This window comes from Hippoglossus hippoglossus, chromosome 4 (genome assembly GCF_009819705.1).
Source record: "Hippoglossus hippoglossus isolate fHipHip1 chromosome 4, fHipHip1.pri, whole genome shotgun sequence".
NCBI lineage: Eukaryota > Metazoa > Chordata > Actinopteri > Pleuronectiformes > Pleuronectidae > Hippoglossus > Hippoglossus hippoglossus.
The window spans coordinates 16,901,750-16,918,364 of NC_047154.1; the positions used below are offsets into that span (position 1 = coordinate 16,901,750).

General features: G+C 39.9%; 2 protein-coding genes across 2 annotated transcripts in view; one reads left to right on the top strand and one right to left on the bottom strand.

Annotated features, from left to right (window-relative positions):
* Positions 1-237: 237 nt before the first annotated feature.
* On the bottom strand, positions 238-5,482 carry LOC117760418 (protein ANKUB1-like). The gene is made up of 6 exons (XM_034583438.1): positions 5,329-5,482; positions 4,817-4,960; positions 2,945-3,161; positions 2,355-2,469; positions 1,229-2,125; positions 238-949 (listed from the first exon to the last, which is right to left on the bottom strand). Exons 1-6 carry the CDS (start codon positions 5,416-5,418, stop codon positions 868-870), a joined length of 1,545 nt encoding a protein of 514 aa, XP_034439329.1. The 5' UTR covers positions 5,419-5,482; the 3' UTR covers positions 238-867.
* Positions 5,483-8,566: 3,084 nt separating this feature from the next.
* rnf13 (ring finger protein 13) overlaps positions 8,567-16,615 on the top strand; it is a 40,161-nt gene continuing 32,112 nt past the window's right edge. Inside the window, exons 1-3 of the mRNA XM_034583440.1 lie at positions 8,567-8,762; positions 11,338-11,574; positions 11,766-11,846. Of these exons, the coding sequence (XP_034439331.1) occupies positions 11,461-11,574; positions 11,766-11,846 (195 nt within the window). The 5' untranslated portion in view covers positions 8,567-8,762; positions 11,338-11,460. The remainder of the gene's footprint in view (positions 8,763-11,337; positions 11,575-11,765; positions 11,847-16,615) is intronic.

The following is a 16,615-nucleotide window of genomic DNA, read 5'->3' on the forward strand; positions in this document are numbered from 1 at the left end:
ACTGTATATAAAAGAGGTTTGACTCCACATGGATAAAGACGACACACCCTCATAGAGTGAGGTCGATTAAAGCTGCTGCAGTTTTATAAAAGAAAAACAAATAACCTGATTTTATTTGACAAGCACTTCAGTCAAGATTTAAGACTTTTATTTATTACATACAGCAGTCAACAATTACATAATTACATACAGCAGTGGTTGACAATGACATGCTTGGGTCACAGACTCCCTTTCTAGCATGTTTTATTGCACCAGCACCTGAATGAGTACATTTGCAATTAATTAAGTTCATGTCTTCAATAAATCAGGTGAGTAACTCAGTAGTAATCAGCCAAAATACAAATTAAAGAAAATATGTATGCAGTCTCATATAAGAAATTATATGAGCCTGTAAAATTCCTCATATCGTTGAGGATGAAATACAAAGCAGGAAAACAAGTTTAAAAAATGGTTAATAGATAATGTGATTCAGGAATAGAGAAATATGACATACAGAATGTAGCAAGTGCACAAAAAATGTACATGTACAATAGTACATACTTGATATTAGTGGTTTTAGCCTTGAATTTCCACTTAAGGCAAGTCGTTATAACAAAGGCCAGTCACTGTCTGGACTTCTGTCCAACATAATATGTCATAATTGAAAAAAAGTACGTTAAAAAAAGTTGCATGTATAAACGATGTCTGTCATTCTCTCCGTCTTTCTGAAGAGCAAAGAAAGGCAGATATTTGCCGGAAGACAGACAGGTATTACTTTAACTGACACGTTAAGCCTGAGGTACACTCCTCAGTTGTCACTCTGAAGGATTCTTCAGTCTCTCAGGCTGCTGATGCGAGAGCCACACGATGAGGCAGGATGCAGGAGTATCAATCCATGGCGTGGAGCTGCTTCCTGACCAAAGTCCGTGCTATGCTCAGCTGCTTCAACCAAGGTTTTTCTGTGAATGTTCTATATCAAAGAGAAAAGATAATTACACACAGTGATACCTTTTTTAAATGTATTGAATTATATTAACTCTGTTGAACAGAAAAAAACTGATCCACATCTCCCAATAAATAATCTTATTTTCGACCACATTCAACCATGTTGCACAGAATGTAGAATGTAGTGCAGAGATCACCAAAAGTAAATATAGAAATGTCTTGATGGTAAAAATCTAAGCAGCACCTATAATCACCTACACTGAGCTACATGCACATGAACATATACAGTAGAGAATATAGAGACCTGGCTATACTCAGGTAGTATATGGCATTTTCCCTTGGTGTCCGTCCACAGTGCTGAGAGAAGGACTCCAGTGATGCAGTCAGAACACTGGATGATTTTAATGGTGACCCAACAAACACTGAGTTGGGGGTGCCTCCTCTGGTAACTGGCGGGAGACGTGTGAACCTGTTGTCTCCCTCCTCTGTTTTATTCCAAGCGTCATCATCTCTGTGTTTTACATCTTGCTTCGACCTTTTCTGCGTCTCTTTAAAGTCATTCACAGACTGCAGGCTGGGTAGTTGTTGTGGTGGCCTTTTGGAGGGGAGAGACCTGCTAATGAGTGGTAAGTGTTGCACGGCTTTAACTCTGTTTCTTTTCCTTGGTTTGGTCTCAGCTCTCCTGGATTTGGAAGACATCTGCGGCTGGTTGAAGCCATCTACCAGCAACATGTCACCCACCCTGCCTTTGAATGGAGCGCTGGTGTACTGGAATGGATTGGAGGCCACTCTTCTCCGCCCCAAACTCACCCAGCGTTTCGTTTGACGGTATATCCGCATGGGTAGTGATATATTAGGAAGGGATACTACAGAGCACAGCTTGTTGGCTAGGTAGCGCACACAATCCCTGTGGCCATGCTGAATGGCGATTTTCAAAGGGTCATGACCTACAGGGTCCCGACAAGCTACACTCAAAAGGTTTCTTGAGATGAAGAGTTTGAGGATGAGGAGCTGACCACCCTCTGCAGCTGCATGGATGGGACTCTTTCCGGCATCTTGGTGGGTGGTTTGGTGGCACCATTGGCGGTACGGATGGACTCCCACTGGTTCCTCAGAATGCACCCCCCTCTCCAGCAGCCAGCCCGCCAGGTCCAGGTGGCCTAAAGAGGCAGCGATGTACAGCGCCACCCGCAGCTGAAACCTGAGAATAAGAGGAAACTTTCACTTGATGTGAGTTGAATACAATGCACGACAACAGCTCTGTCACATTTTATGGCCCAGTCACAGATAGGTGAATAGAACATTGGATTCCTGTGGTGAAGTAAATGGCAGCATGGCTTTGTATGGCTTCCACATTCAACTTAGGTGATCTTTGACCCGCGATATTTGCTTCACATTGTGACCAGGCCCTTCTTCACGTCAGGTCTGACCTCATCACACTCCTCTCCTCTGATAGGTGGCTCTGCACTTTCAATCGTTGGCCCAGGAGGCAACCGTGGAGGAACTCCACCCACCCATCCCACGTGTCCAAACGGAGAGTAGTGCCTTTGTAATAAACAAATAAAGAAAAATAAATCAACTTTTACTCTGTTTTATCTTTTAATATGTCTTATGCATGCAAACAGCAAAGTAAACTTTAAGTAGAATATATTGATTTTGTCCATCATATTGGAGCTTTTAGGCTTACACCTTGTCAACATTGGCCATGCAGCAAGACTATGACAGTAGTTGTTGAATACTAATGGCAATAGCCTTGCTCTATCATGACAAGATGATTATATTTTATGATTAAAACAATATATTTTATTATACTAACCTCCATTCTGCAGTGATGGAGCCAGTACATTTTTAAATCTGAAGCAATTTAGTTCTGCATGAGCTAAGTCAATACAACATCTATCTATCTTTTCATTGAATCAATGAAATTTTCCTTGTTTTTTTCAAAAATTAGCCAGACAGCACTCACTGTGAAGCTGCACACATCAGTCCTGTAGCAGCACAGACAGTAATCATACCATACCCACTTCAATGGCGTAATCCTGCAGCTGGTTACAGTCAAAGAGCTGCACATCTGTCAGGCTGCTGAGTCTGAAGGTGCTGACGGGGAGGCCACTCTGCATGGACACCATAGTTTTTAATCCTGCGACGGACATGCGCAGAAGAGCCTCACTTCCTGTGACTGGTAACGTTTCTCCTGTCACAGCGTTGAACACCTGCATCACAGGCCTTCGCTCATTCTGAAAAATAATCAATGTGGAATAATGGTGATGTAGTTAATAGTGCAAACAAATGAATTCAAGAGCAATCCTTGTATCACATCCCACTGAGGGGTTGTTGACAAAAGAAATATCTTCTATTGAATTCAGAGGCAGTAGTCGATTTCATATTTTCATCTTTTAGTTTATTACAATTTATTTAAGTTTGCAGCCACTGTACTAGGATGAACCACCATGTACAAACTATCCACAAAGTTGTACATTCAATTGTTAAATGTATTGTAAAACATTGGATTTATCCAGTTTGAAGTTCTTTTTTTAAATCCAATTTCACAACTAACGTTGTTTAATATGAAAACACAACAAAAGCTGAACATAAACAAAGAAGGGAACGCTGGAGTCTCATTATCAGGGGCAGCATGTAATGATCCTGGAGTTTGCTGCCCCTCTGTGGGTGACACTATGTACACTTTATTAAAATGACTTTTCATAAATAAAGCATTTTAACTGAACTGACTCACAAGTTGTTGGAAATGAAATGAACAAAACATGTGAAATGTCAAAGCGGATGTATCCAGACCGCGACATTCAAATGCCAGGAAAGAGACACTACAAATCCCATAGAAACCGATTTTATGAGAGGATGTTAAGTGATGACAAAGGCTGAGAAAGGACGCGCACACACACACACACACACACACACACACACACACACACACACACACACACACACACACACACACACACACACACACACACACACAAAACACACACAAAAACACACACACATGCTCACAACTGGTAACTTTTACACCAGGTTGCCAAGAGATGAGCCTGGAATGACACCTCACACTAAAAACTAAAGATCTCAGCTGCAGCCATAAAGTAATTTCCCGCAAAGCTGCTGCTCACATGGGAACAATGAACAATTCAGGAATGGTGTGTTTTAAAATGAAATCATCATTAGTGATTATATGTAGTGGGTGAGGAGATGTTGAACAAACAGACCCAGTTCAAACTCCTGTGATAACATGCATCCATCTTACTGATGTGCTGCTGAGCAAGGCACTAAATGTGCACCAGTTAGTTCTACATGTGGAAAATTGCTTTCCTATAATATTTAAAAAAAAATTGTCGACATGTTCCTTTGTAAAATATGACACCCACTCTGATTAAATTCAGTAGCCAACTCATGTTGATGTTTACTAAAGAATAGCACATGTACGAAAGCATTGTATCATCCCTATTGTTTCTCCTCATTAAGAATTCAATGAAACTATTAACAAGAAAACTTAAAACTTATATAGGTTTGGTCATTTATTTGTTCATGAAAAATAAACAATACGTTTTAATATCCACTTGCCAATTTACTGATAACTGTGCTATTTAATTATAAAGTGCCAACAATTTTAAAATTTAAAAATCGAAAGGATTTATTGGAATGATTTTGACTTAAAAGATTACTAGATTTTAAAAAGTGCTTATTTTATGCTGAATTGTCTTTACCATTTTGTCGTAAATAAAACTTAACACCAATGTCTGAATCAAACATTTTGAATCAAACATTTTATTTAAAAGTGTCTGAAACCCTTGTGGCCCAACATGCATCATTAAACGCTGATTGTATTTACATCCTGACACAGCTTCAAATCTGTGAACTCTAGATGATTAAATACCTTTATCAGGCATCGGATGGCACTGCCACTGGTGACACCCACATCACACAGTGCCCAGCTGTCCTGCAGAGCAGCACCACCATAGCTCAGCTCCAGGAAGCGCCGGACCTGCTTGTCATCGGAGAGTTGCACAAGAAATGTTTCCTACAGGAGAGAGTGGATAGAGTATGAACAAGATCCATTTGTGATGGACCATGTTCAGTGTGAAGCTGCATTTACTTTCCCAAGTGAACTGAATAAAAACCTCTCCAGTGGTACTTTGTCTTTGACATATAACAAATAATAGACTGACAGTATTGTGTCCGTGTTACTTTCATTCCATGCCAACACAAATACAAGTATAAAGCAATTTGCAATGCAAACTATTTCACCATCAAAAGCAACATCATGCCAGAGATGCAATAGATCCCTCAAACACTCCAGTAATCATCACACATATATTTATCATGTCAAATCTTGTCCAGGTATAAAGGTCCATTGAGGCCGTGGGTCCTGACAGGAGCTGGTATTACCTTCAACATCTGCTTCATGCTCCCCACAGTCTGATCTGAAGGGATGTCAAAAGGCTCACAGGAGCCCTCGAAGTAGACAAGCACCCTCATGGTCAGGACATCCGTCCGTCGTCTGTATGGCTCCTCTGTGGCGCTCTGATGGGACGGAGCAGTGTGCAGCGTGGGGAGTTTGTCAGAGTCATTGTTGGGAAGGGGGCAGGAGTTGGGGGGGTGGGCACAACTACTCTTACAGGGATCCAACAGGTCAAGAACAAATCTTTAAAATCAAGATGACTTCAAAAATTATTTCTAAAATGATAGTTATACCTATAGTTGATGAACTCATCTGTTTGGCTTGGTAATAAGGAGTTTTTAAAGTGTATCCATTTGGCTTTTATAAGGTTGTATTAGTTAATATTATTTAGGGCTGTACAATAAAAGAAGACACAATGTAAAATACAAGAAAAGATTAAAATAATAGACAAGCTTAAAATTAAATTAAATTAAATTGGTGGGAAATACTTCTCACCCCACAGACAAGTAGAATCCTTCAATAAAGTTGGATACGAAACTTTCAAACTGCATTAAATGAAGATGAAATAGATATAAAGGGTGAATATATGTTACATAAAAAATAAAGCACAAAGTGTAAATCCCTATGTAGTGAGTTCATAGTAAATCACAAATAAAAAAAATCCATCCCAGCATATGTAGATGTGATAAAATGCTGTGTTGTTTGAAGCAACAGATACTGAACCTCAATAGTGGAGTTGGAGAAAGTCTCATGTTATCTGTACCTAATCAGCCTCCGTGTTCACAGCAACAATTACACTTCATCACATGCCTGGACTGAAAGTTCAGGTGAAGTTATAGATAATATATAACATTATAACAGCAATGAAGTACAATTACTGTATCAGGATGTTAACTGTGGTTGTGTTACTTGACTCTTTTCTAACATTCCTACACGAAGCAGGTCAGGCTGAGTGGACTAAGATACAAGGCTACTGTATTTCAGATATAAAGTGAGTTTTACCATGTGGGACCCGGGTCTTACGTCAGTTCCTCGCTCTTCCTTTTATCGTGAAACAAAGGGACACATGGTTTCACCCTGCGCTGAAAGAACCTTACAGTAATTTGAAATGTTTTGGACGTTTACGATTCTTCTATAAAATTTTACAAGCGACAGTTAATTTCCATTTGACCTTTTTCAAGTCTGAAGCTGTCCACTGCGCCTTTGTGCTCGATCCTGGCTAAAGAATAAAGAGCTGCGAGCTGTGACGATTTCTGTTCTTTGGGCACAAATCGAAATCAGAACACTGCTATTGATTAAACCGTTCCTTCATTCTAATATTTTTATTCTTTCATTGCTGTTTTGATCTATGTTTTCCTTCATGTTATCTTTATGTTCTTTAGCAACTCTTGGCTGATAAGAGTGGAGCAATATAACTTCCCTGATTTTGTGGATGAATAAATTGAACTTTGAGCCTCTTAATTTCCTTTCACTTGTGCCCATAGCAGATTTATTTAATATAAGAATCAACGTAGTAGACAGATAACTATTAGCAGAAAAATGTCATCGACATAAAAAAGCATGGCAACAGTGACATCAGTATTAATCATTGAATTTGCAATGAGCAGGCATCTCAGGCTATCTATTCGATCATTAACAGCAAAATACAAATGCAAATACATTGGTTAAATTTCCTGACATTCTTTATTTGGGGAGTTGTGGCAAACTAAATATTGATAACAATATCACTATATTCTTAATATATTCATAACCTTTATGTTCTTGAAGAGGTGTAGCAATAACTTAGGCTCTGTAGCTGATGCCTTCACACTGGTACAAATTTTGAGTCAGTTAAACTGTTTGTTGACGTGAAGAGGGAGAAAAAAGACAAACCCGTTGTTGTTTGCTACAGAACGAAGCCCAGTCATTGTAAAAAGAGATGCTGCGGTTTAAAGGCTCAGTATGTAGACTTTAGTGACATCTAGTGGTGAAGTTGCATATTGCAGCTGAATACCCCTCACCTCACCCTCCCCTTCCAAACATTAAGGAGAACCTGTGGAAGCCTTCAGTTGTCATAAAAACTCAAAAGGTGTTTAGTTTGTCCAGTTTGGGCTACTGTAAAAAACATGGCGGTCTCCTTAGAGAAGACCCACTCCAGATGTAGATATAAAGTATTTAAATATAATTTTAAGGGTAAAGAAAACTATTTTTTTTACAATTTAGATAATTAAACCCTACTGAAAACCTCACTAGGATTATTATATATTCAATTTCTGCTAATAGATCCCTTTCAACTAAATCTTACACACTGCACCTTTAACTGTCTAAATGTAAATGTTCAATGCTATGAAAGCAACAGCAACTAAATTCACTTCGAATGTTTTGTGATAGATGTAGAAACATCAGAGATGAGTGGGTATCATATGAAACAAAATCTACGTTGAAGACTTCAAACCACCAGGTATGTAAAAAGATGTTCGGTTTAATTTTAGGTGGACAGATCATTTTAAGAGTAACACAAGCAGAGCATGTATTTGCTGACCTCCAGTGGTTGAAGTTGCTGCTTTGTAGTGTGTTGTCAGCCAAGCTTCTGTATTTTCATTTTTTTCCCCCATTTATTTCATCTACAAAGAATTCACCCATAATCTATTTTATTGTTTTGTTTGTGCTCAAATTCTATTCCCTGGATTTAAAACTACAATTAAGCTGAACTTTGACACAGACATTTCAACAAACTTTTCCTCCAAGCGCCTCTTGAAAAAGGAAACAGTAAGGACAGGACAGCGAGGAAATGGCTACCTACCAGTGCATCCCTATAGAGCCTAAAAATTCTGGTCTCCCAATTTTGTATTTCGTTTGTCTACAGGTGAGCGGTCTTTGTTTCTGCATGTCTCTGAATCTTCAGTTTTCATTGTACAAGTTGGATCATGGAACAAGACTAAGATAACATCAGCTATCAAACAATACGATCACACCCATCAACACGTTCTAAAGAGGAGGGTGATGATAGCTGTGTTCATACAAACGTGTACACACCTTTACCGGTTACAATAAATACTTATGTGTATCTGTGCAGCCGTGATGAAGCTGTAAAAACAGACGCTGCTCATGTGACTGTAAAAGGCTGTGGACGGTTTCTGGTGTCGTCACGTGGATCTGTTTACGTCTGGAGTCATTTCCGCAACGGGGGGCGACGGACGGGTGTGTCGTCCAATCAGAAGCCGAGTACGGAGCCAGTGGACGTGACGGATGTTTCTTACGTTTCTCACATGAAAGAAGAAGAAGAGGGAGAAGGAGAAGGAGAAGCTAGCGGATTACAGTGACCCGGCGTTGAAGAACCTCTCCTCCGTGGCGTGGCTTCTTTTACAGCGAAACCAAGACTGCGATGTCCCCGGCAGCAGCTGAACCCGCGGACCAGACCAGTCTCCCGGCAGGAGTGAAGGTAAACAGCGGCCAACAGCGGGCTAGCCACCTGGGTTAGCATCGTGCTAACTCGGGCACAGCACGGTCTGTTTTTGCTGCTCGCTCCACATCTTTGACGGGTTTCCTCGCCACACCGCTGCTTTATTTACGCGTACAAACACTTTCTGTTGAAGTGTTGCTATGTCACATTGTATGACGGGGACGTGTCTGGCTGCATGGAAGTGTTCAGTGTGTTACCCGCACAGTCTCTGAGATTTGCGGTGTTAAACTTCAGCACAGGCAGATTCACAGTTGGCAGCTCGTGTTGTTATTTCCTCTTTTAACACCCAGTCACACTCACATGTCGATTCAGGAAAACCACTGTTACCTCAAATTCAGTTCTTCCCCAAACTGTCTCTTGATGTTTAGTCATCTGATCACCGGCTGTCATGTTGCATTCACTTCCCCTTTTGGCTTAGTAAGTCCCCCTGTGTTCCAGGTTAAACTCAATACATCTGTCTCTGGATGGTTTTTATCCATGCCATGTAATTATAATAATAATGATCTTCTGGATTTGCATTTGAGTCTCTGATATCAACTACTGTTAAATCTACAATAAACACCAGCACCACCCTGCAGCTCATCAACCCATGGCAGCATAGTAGCAGCATTGTTTGTGATTTTCTACTGATGACTGACACCTACTGCAAATCACTGAGCAAGGCTGTTATTGCAAAGCGGTGATAATTGGTCAATTAATTGATTAATTGATTGATAGACAATTAATCTGCAAATCAGGGGAGTGTTAAAACAATAACGATGATTATAGCAAAATTATTTTCATCAGTAGCAATATAAAAAAAGTTACGCATTGCACAGGCACGGTGAGGATATTTGATTTCGATTATCTACCTTCACTCAAGAGTAAAAATCTTGAATCTTGAATCAAACAAGGATGTATCATTGCTTTATTGTGATATTTTTTTTATGATTTTAATCTTGATAATGTTTTTTGCCATATCACGTAGCCCTACTGCAAATATTTTAATTGATTTTTGTATTTCTTAGATATTTAATGTCTCCACCTTGTGCCCCAGGACACTGTGTTCATTTATCACTGTTTCAATTTATTAATTGATCAAACAGTTTAATCTAGAAAATGATAAACAGATTAATTGATTGGATTCACAGGATATTTGCATCAATGTAATAAACATTGATTATCACTGAATAAATCACACTGATGAAATGTAGCAGTTTGGCAAAAACAGACATCACCATAAGTTTGTTTTATGTTGTATGTAAGAATGTTTCTGAATTGAATTTCCAGAAAATGTACCGTTATTATGATGTAAGATAAGAAAAGATATTCCTGTAATAGTCCTACAATGGGGAAATGTTCCCTTTAGATCCGTGCACAGGATATTGACCACATACAGCCTTTTCTCCTTCCTCCAATACCACTTCCCTATTTTACAGCTTGACCACATGGCTTAATGGTCCAAAGCCTTGCAAGCCTTTAGCTCTTGTTTTCTCCTGATCACATGCTGCCCTCGACCGAATGAACTTGTGTGCCCCTCAGGCTGAGATAGTCTTTACGAGGCAACTGGCAATGAAAAGCAGCAAGATCGTCCTGACACAGAATCAAGACAATGGCTTAGTGAAAATATACATCACAGGACAATTGTCATAAACTCCTGCACAGTGCTTTTCTATGGTCCTCTGTGTTCTCCACAGAGCATACGCTGCTTGGGCAGGGGATTTTCTTGAAATGAAAAAGTAGGACAAGTGAACAGCAGCACCCAAGAGAGATAAATGCTCTACTGAGTATCTCCACACAGCTTCACAGAACTTCTCAGGTAGTCAGAATAAGTTATCCCGTAAGAACAAGGAAAAAGGGCTGTGATTGACATTCGTTACATCCAAGCTTATAGTGATAAACTGTTAAAGTTTATTGACAGTTTCAGAAGATTAATTTCAATATCGAAAAATTCATGTATTCAAGCGTTGTTTATGCTCTTCCACTTAACACAAACATGCACTACTCCAAGCCTTGCACAGTCAGTGCTGCTGCAGTCAGTGTGAGTCAAACATCTGAAAGTAACGTTAATGGTTCAGCGAGTTGACTGCTGAGTCACAGTACAGATAATCTGTTTGACAAAGCTGTTGCACACAGCTAAATGTCGACATAATTTTCTTTTAAAACTCCAGAAAAGACAGACACTCAACTGTCATCAATACCTTTAAGTGGCTGTGCCATAGCTTACGTCAAACTCTGACTTCCTTGTGTCACAATCAAGGAAAATTGCAAAAGAAAAATTAGTGCTGAAGATTAAATCACACTATTTATGTGTTTCAAGGATACCGACTGTAAATAAGCTCACAGTAGGTTACAATAATGTGATGTAGCATGAGGAACTACGGGCTCATGGTTCAATCTCTTTTTGCAGCTAATACAAGTAAATATTGTTATTGTGAGTGTTTAGGAGTTAGGAACTTTAAAAAAATATCTCATTTTAGAACTTATACATTTATATAAGGACAATTCAAGACTGTTTAATCTATGTTTGTGAGTAAGGGTTTTACATTAACGCAAGTATTGTTGTCTTTTCTAGGTGTGACAGCAGCAGAACGGTGCATAAAGGGGTTCCACTGCAGGCCTACGTGTGTCTGTGTGTTTATGTTGTATGTTTGTGAGTGAGTGGCACAGCAGTTGGGGGTTGTAACGTGATGCCAAGATGCTGCTATCCCTGGGAATGTTAATGCTGTCGGCGACGCAGATTTACACCATCTTCACCGTGCAGCTCTTCGCCTTCCTCAACCTGCTGCCCGTGGAGGCTGACATTTCTGCAGTGAGTGTTTCGTCAAACAACTAAAACAATCCCCATGTTAGGCAGGGTCTCAGTTACAACTTGATAAGAATCTCAGGCCTGTGTTTGATTCGATTTATGCCCCCTATTGGTCAAAACCGGCGATCCCATCATTTTGGTTTTGATAAAGCATCAGGCTCTGTTAAATATTTAACATGTTTTCCATCTTTCAGTACTCCTTTGAAAATAAAACGGAGAACTTCGATGACCTGCCTGCACGCTTCGGTTATCGTCTCCCCAGCGATGGACTGAAGGTGAGTGAAGAAGGGTCAGAGTTGTCTGACAAGCTGATTTATTTTAAGGCTTAATGGCAAATCATGAGTAACTATGAAAACCTAAAAAAGAGAGTGGGTGAAGAAAAAAGCTCATTAATGTCATGCTCAAAAGATCATAAACTTGGAAGTGAACAAATGAAACCACTTATTTTTACAGTCCCAATACACAGAAAATTAGTAAAAATGTATATGTATTTACTGAATATAGATAATGGATGTATGGATGGAAAAAAGTTCAACCTCACTATAGGAAATGATAAAATACCTTGTTAAGTACCTCCTATCACCCTCAAACACTGGCCCCAAATATACAGTACTTTACATCTTACAATGTGTTTTGATGCTGGTTTGAAGATTAATTTACATCTCAGCAGAATACCATTATTTTCAAGTGGACTTCTTGATTTGTGTAGATCTATAAGTTGCAGCAGCCAGCTACACTCAAACACAGTTAAAAAATACCACACATTGTAGATCTACTGCACAAAGAAAAAACTAATTAGACTCCTTTTAAAGTTCAATAACTTTTCAATGAAAAAGCTTTTAAACGTTGCTGCTCTGTGTTGTGAATTGTAAAGTCGTGTGCTGTTTCTGTATGCCACCACCCCCAGCACCCAGCACCCACCACCCACCACCACACCCAGCAACCCACATACTGTTTGATCCACAAAGCTCCCAAACAGAGGGATGATTCATGTCTGCCATCTAAGCTGGTCATTGTGGCTATTCCCAGAGTCAAGAGCCCAGTAGTTGTTGTTATTGTTGTTGTTGTTGTCGTCGTCCCAAGGATTTCAGCTCACGTAAGCAAACTGATGGCAAAATGCTTTGTGTGTTGTTTTGTGTTTATGTTTTGGTTAAGCCCTGTATATTTGGACATTCATAATTACAGCCACTTATCTACATGTAATGATGCTAAGTTTAGCATCATTACAACATTATAACAGACCCACTCCTGAGTTATGGCATTGTCACGAGTTCTGACCCCATCTTGTTTATTTTCAGGTATTATATTTCTAAAATCAGAGAATTCCCGAGCAAGCACTTTTCATAGGAGCTTGGCCAGTTAACACTTAAAAAAGTTGGTAACGGTTCAGATAATGGATTTATTCATTGATTTACTCAAGGTCATTTTAGCAAGACATACCTGTTTGTGTATGTGTGATAACATGAACTAATAAGTGGAAAGTTGGGTTTCCCTTAGCCTAGTGTGTAATTCACATACCATATAAATGCACTCTCTTTGTGTCACTGTCCGATAAGGACAAAATACCCCCAAAATTTAAATGCAATAGATAAAACTTTGCACCCGTGAAACGCTTAGCACACAAGTAGCATTCTTTACCATGTTGTTCCTGGTGCGTAGCAAACCTGCAGGCTGTGATCACAATGGCACACATTTAACTGCAGGTGCAGGTGTCCCAGCTGTATGTGGCAGTAAACAGACGTATATATTTAGATACTGTGTCAAGGGGTCGGTTGCTGTGGTGTCTAACTGTGGTCATTTGTCACTTATTAATGCACATATTATCATACATATAAATATCTCTACAGAAAAGGTAGGTGGGTTGCTCGTCAAGCGGCGGGGATTATGGCGCGCAGTCGTACTGCTTAGTGTGTATGTGTGTTAGTGTTATGTAACAGTCAGTGTTATGAAAGCTGAGACAAGGCTTAGGCCCTCTGTCTCTCTCTCATCTAATCTCTCTGTGCTGATGTCTAGTCAGGGCAGAGAGTCCGAGTGCCATGCAGACATGCTGCCCTAGTCCCTGAGGGCAAAACTCGCTGTTCCTCACCGTGTCTGCCTGAGCGAGTGTGGCAGGGAGCTGTTTCAAGACGACTGCAGTGATTTACAGTTACACTAAGAAATGTTTCTATAATACATTTACGGTAAACAGACTGCATTTATATAGCGCTTTTCCAGACTTATCAACCACTCAAAGGGCTTTACAGTTCAAGTTGCTTTCACCCATACACACATTGCTAGATGCAGCCCCTCTTCTATTCATACTCTGTCGGTATAGACATCAGGGTTAATTTGGGGTTACAGTAAAACTTGCCCAATCACTTTGGGATGCAAACGGGAGGTGCTGGGCATAGAACCACCAACCTTTTGGTTACTGTACTCTTTACCTTCTCAGCCACAGCTGCTCAGTTTATTCAGATTTCTGCAGAATAAAGGTTAACATCATTGTTGTCTTTCCCATTAAAGTTAGGTGTTGTCATAAATCTGTTAAGGTCTATGCAAATCCAGTGACAGACTAATTCCATGCATGCTGGTGGGCAAAAGCCAAAGTGCATCCTTAAAATTAGCATAATTCAGTATTATGATATAAACTCACTTCAGACGTTGTGGTCCTGCAGCTGTATAATGCCTGGAAAAAACCTCTGGCATCACAAGGCAGCACAAGTCTGTTTGTCTGCAGAGGATTCCCCACAGGGAGCTCGGCCTCAAACAGAGCCTCCCCTGTTCCCACTTACACAACCGGGCTGTTTACAGTTGCCTCAGGGTTGCAAAGCAAGGCCAATGCAAGCCTGCGTAAGCCCACACAATGCAGTTATGCTTTATTTCATTTCTGAAAGGTTCATAGCAATAGTTTCAATTTAGAAATGGATTTAAAATGCAGCATGACAGCACTCGTCAGTGTGTAATTACAATAACAAATATTCAGATTAAGTAAGAAGTGTAAAAACCACAATGAAAAATACTTTAAAACTTTGCATGGATAGAAACTTTGTTAAGTCTTGTATTTTGGCACTATGATTTAACTATGACTAACAGAAGTGGACGAAGGAATGTTAAGATTCGATACTCAACTTATAATAACTTCACAGGAAATGTCTCAGCTTTTTAGGCTTTTTTGTTTTTTTATTCCATTTCTGGACCCATTTTCAATTCCACAATTACAGGCTGATCTGGACTCACAGTCTGAGAAAGGACTCTTGAGCTTCCTCTGGGTAGCCTCTGTGGTTTGGATTGTTGCAGCGAGAGGCGATGAGCGACGGCTTTGCCCAGTTATAAAACCTCAGAAGTGCACACACCGGTATAAACATAAATGCCTGGTTGCTAAATGTGCTTTTCCAGAAACCACAAAAGAGGTTATCGGAACATCTAATATTTCTGAGTAGTTTGCTTATTTTAGAAACAGAAGGAATTTTGTCTCATTAGTTGGTTAATACCAAATTTGACCCAAACGTCTCTGTAGTTATTTCCTCAGGCTCTAATTGAGGTCTGAATATAGTGGAGGTTGAGTGGACAGTTTGTCATTAGAATTTTCTGTGTGTACGGAGAAGTGGAAGTAAACACTCCTCCCTTGTCACATGTTGTCTCGAGCAAAAATACCCAGTATGGTGACACTGCACATGAGGAGGCTGTAGAGTTCTGAGTGGGAACTTGTGTATTAAGCATTTTTGCTCGTTCCACTGTGTCGATATGGGTTTTCTGTGGCGGCTACAGTTTTCTCCCACAGTCAAAAGACATGCAAGTCAGCTGAGCGGGAGACTTTGCCTATGGAAATGATTTCTGGGCGAGAGCTTGTGTGTGCGAACATGAACGTGGCTCCAGAGGAGGATATCAGAGGACTGCCTGCTCTACCCAGGCCGACCCCTCACCCTAATGTTCTGGACATTTTCCTGTTGTTATGAACGTCATGACATTTTTTTTTAGATACTATTGAAATTGCACTGCCCTGGAGAAACAATATTTCATTCTACATTGCATAGTTGTATTGTTTAGTTAGAAATGACAATACAGTCTTGATTGATTGATTGATTGATTGATTGATGGATGTGGACAATCTCCTGCTGCTTTCTTTATATATTAAAGTCAAACTCCATTTTCAAGACATCTTCTGGAGCTCATGTCTGAAAAAATGTGTTGGTGGATGCAGTATTTTTAATGTGAAAAACGATCAAACACACAAGGGCCATAAACACATCTTTTGATTAAAACATCTTATTCCTAGACACCTGTATATCGCAGTAAAATGTTGTTTCACCACTTCATTGTAATTGTTCTGCTTTTCCCATCCACATACTCTCAGCCGGTCTAAAGTTTGACCCAGAAACAATCCCACATTTTTTCTCATTTGAATAGCAGCCGCCCCATTTCACTGGAATTCCTCGTCAGGCCTCTGAATGAAGGTCAAGGGTCAGTGGATGTAAATGCTGTAATTATAGAATGGTAATGCAATGATAAAAACTGGTGTGGTGTAATGATTAAATACAATGTGAAAACTAGTCCGTTTGTATGTGTGAAAGCCTCACCTGCTTCCTGTGGTGGCCATTTGTAATGTAGGTGGGTTTTTTAAAGTGGTTCAGGTCTAGGTGGAGAATCTGAATCTGCAGCTGAGCCTGGAGTAACCCAAGCGTTAATCTGCTTACAGGAAGCTCAGGCTACAGTGAGTTTCTCTCTTTACTGATCCCAGAGCAAGTCTGCAAACAATCCTCACAGAGAGGGTTTTACTGACAGGATTAAATGTGATCACTCTGCACTAATTTGGAATAGTCCACTAAAGAGGCCCTCTCCTTCCTGTTGAGTTCTGCAACAATAGAAACCCTCACTTGTTTGTTGAGCTCATTAGCTGTAAGATGAACTCACTGGTTTTGTGTTGTCTAATGAGTAGAACAAGAAAAAATCAATCAGCTTGATTTGTTTTTTCATCAACGTACAGATTCCTTTTAAAAGTTAAAATGAACCGTAATCCTAGAGAAAACAGCACCAGAAGTTCTTCATCATGTGGTGAACTGGAGTG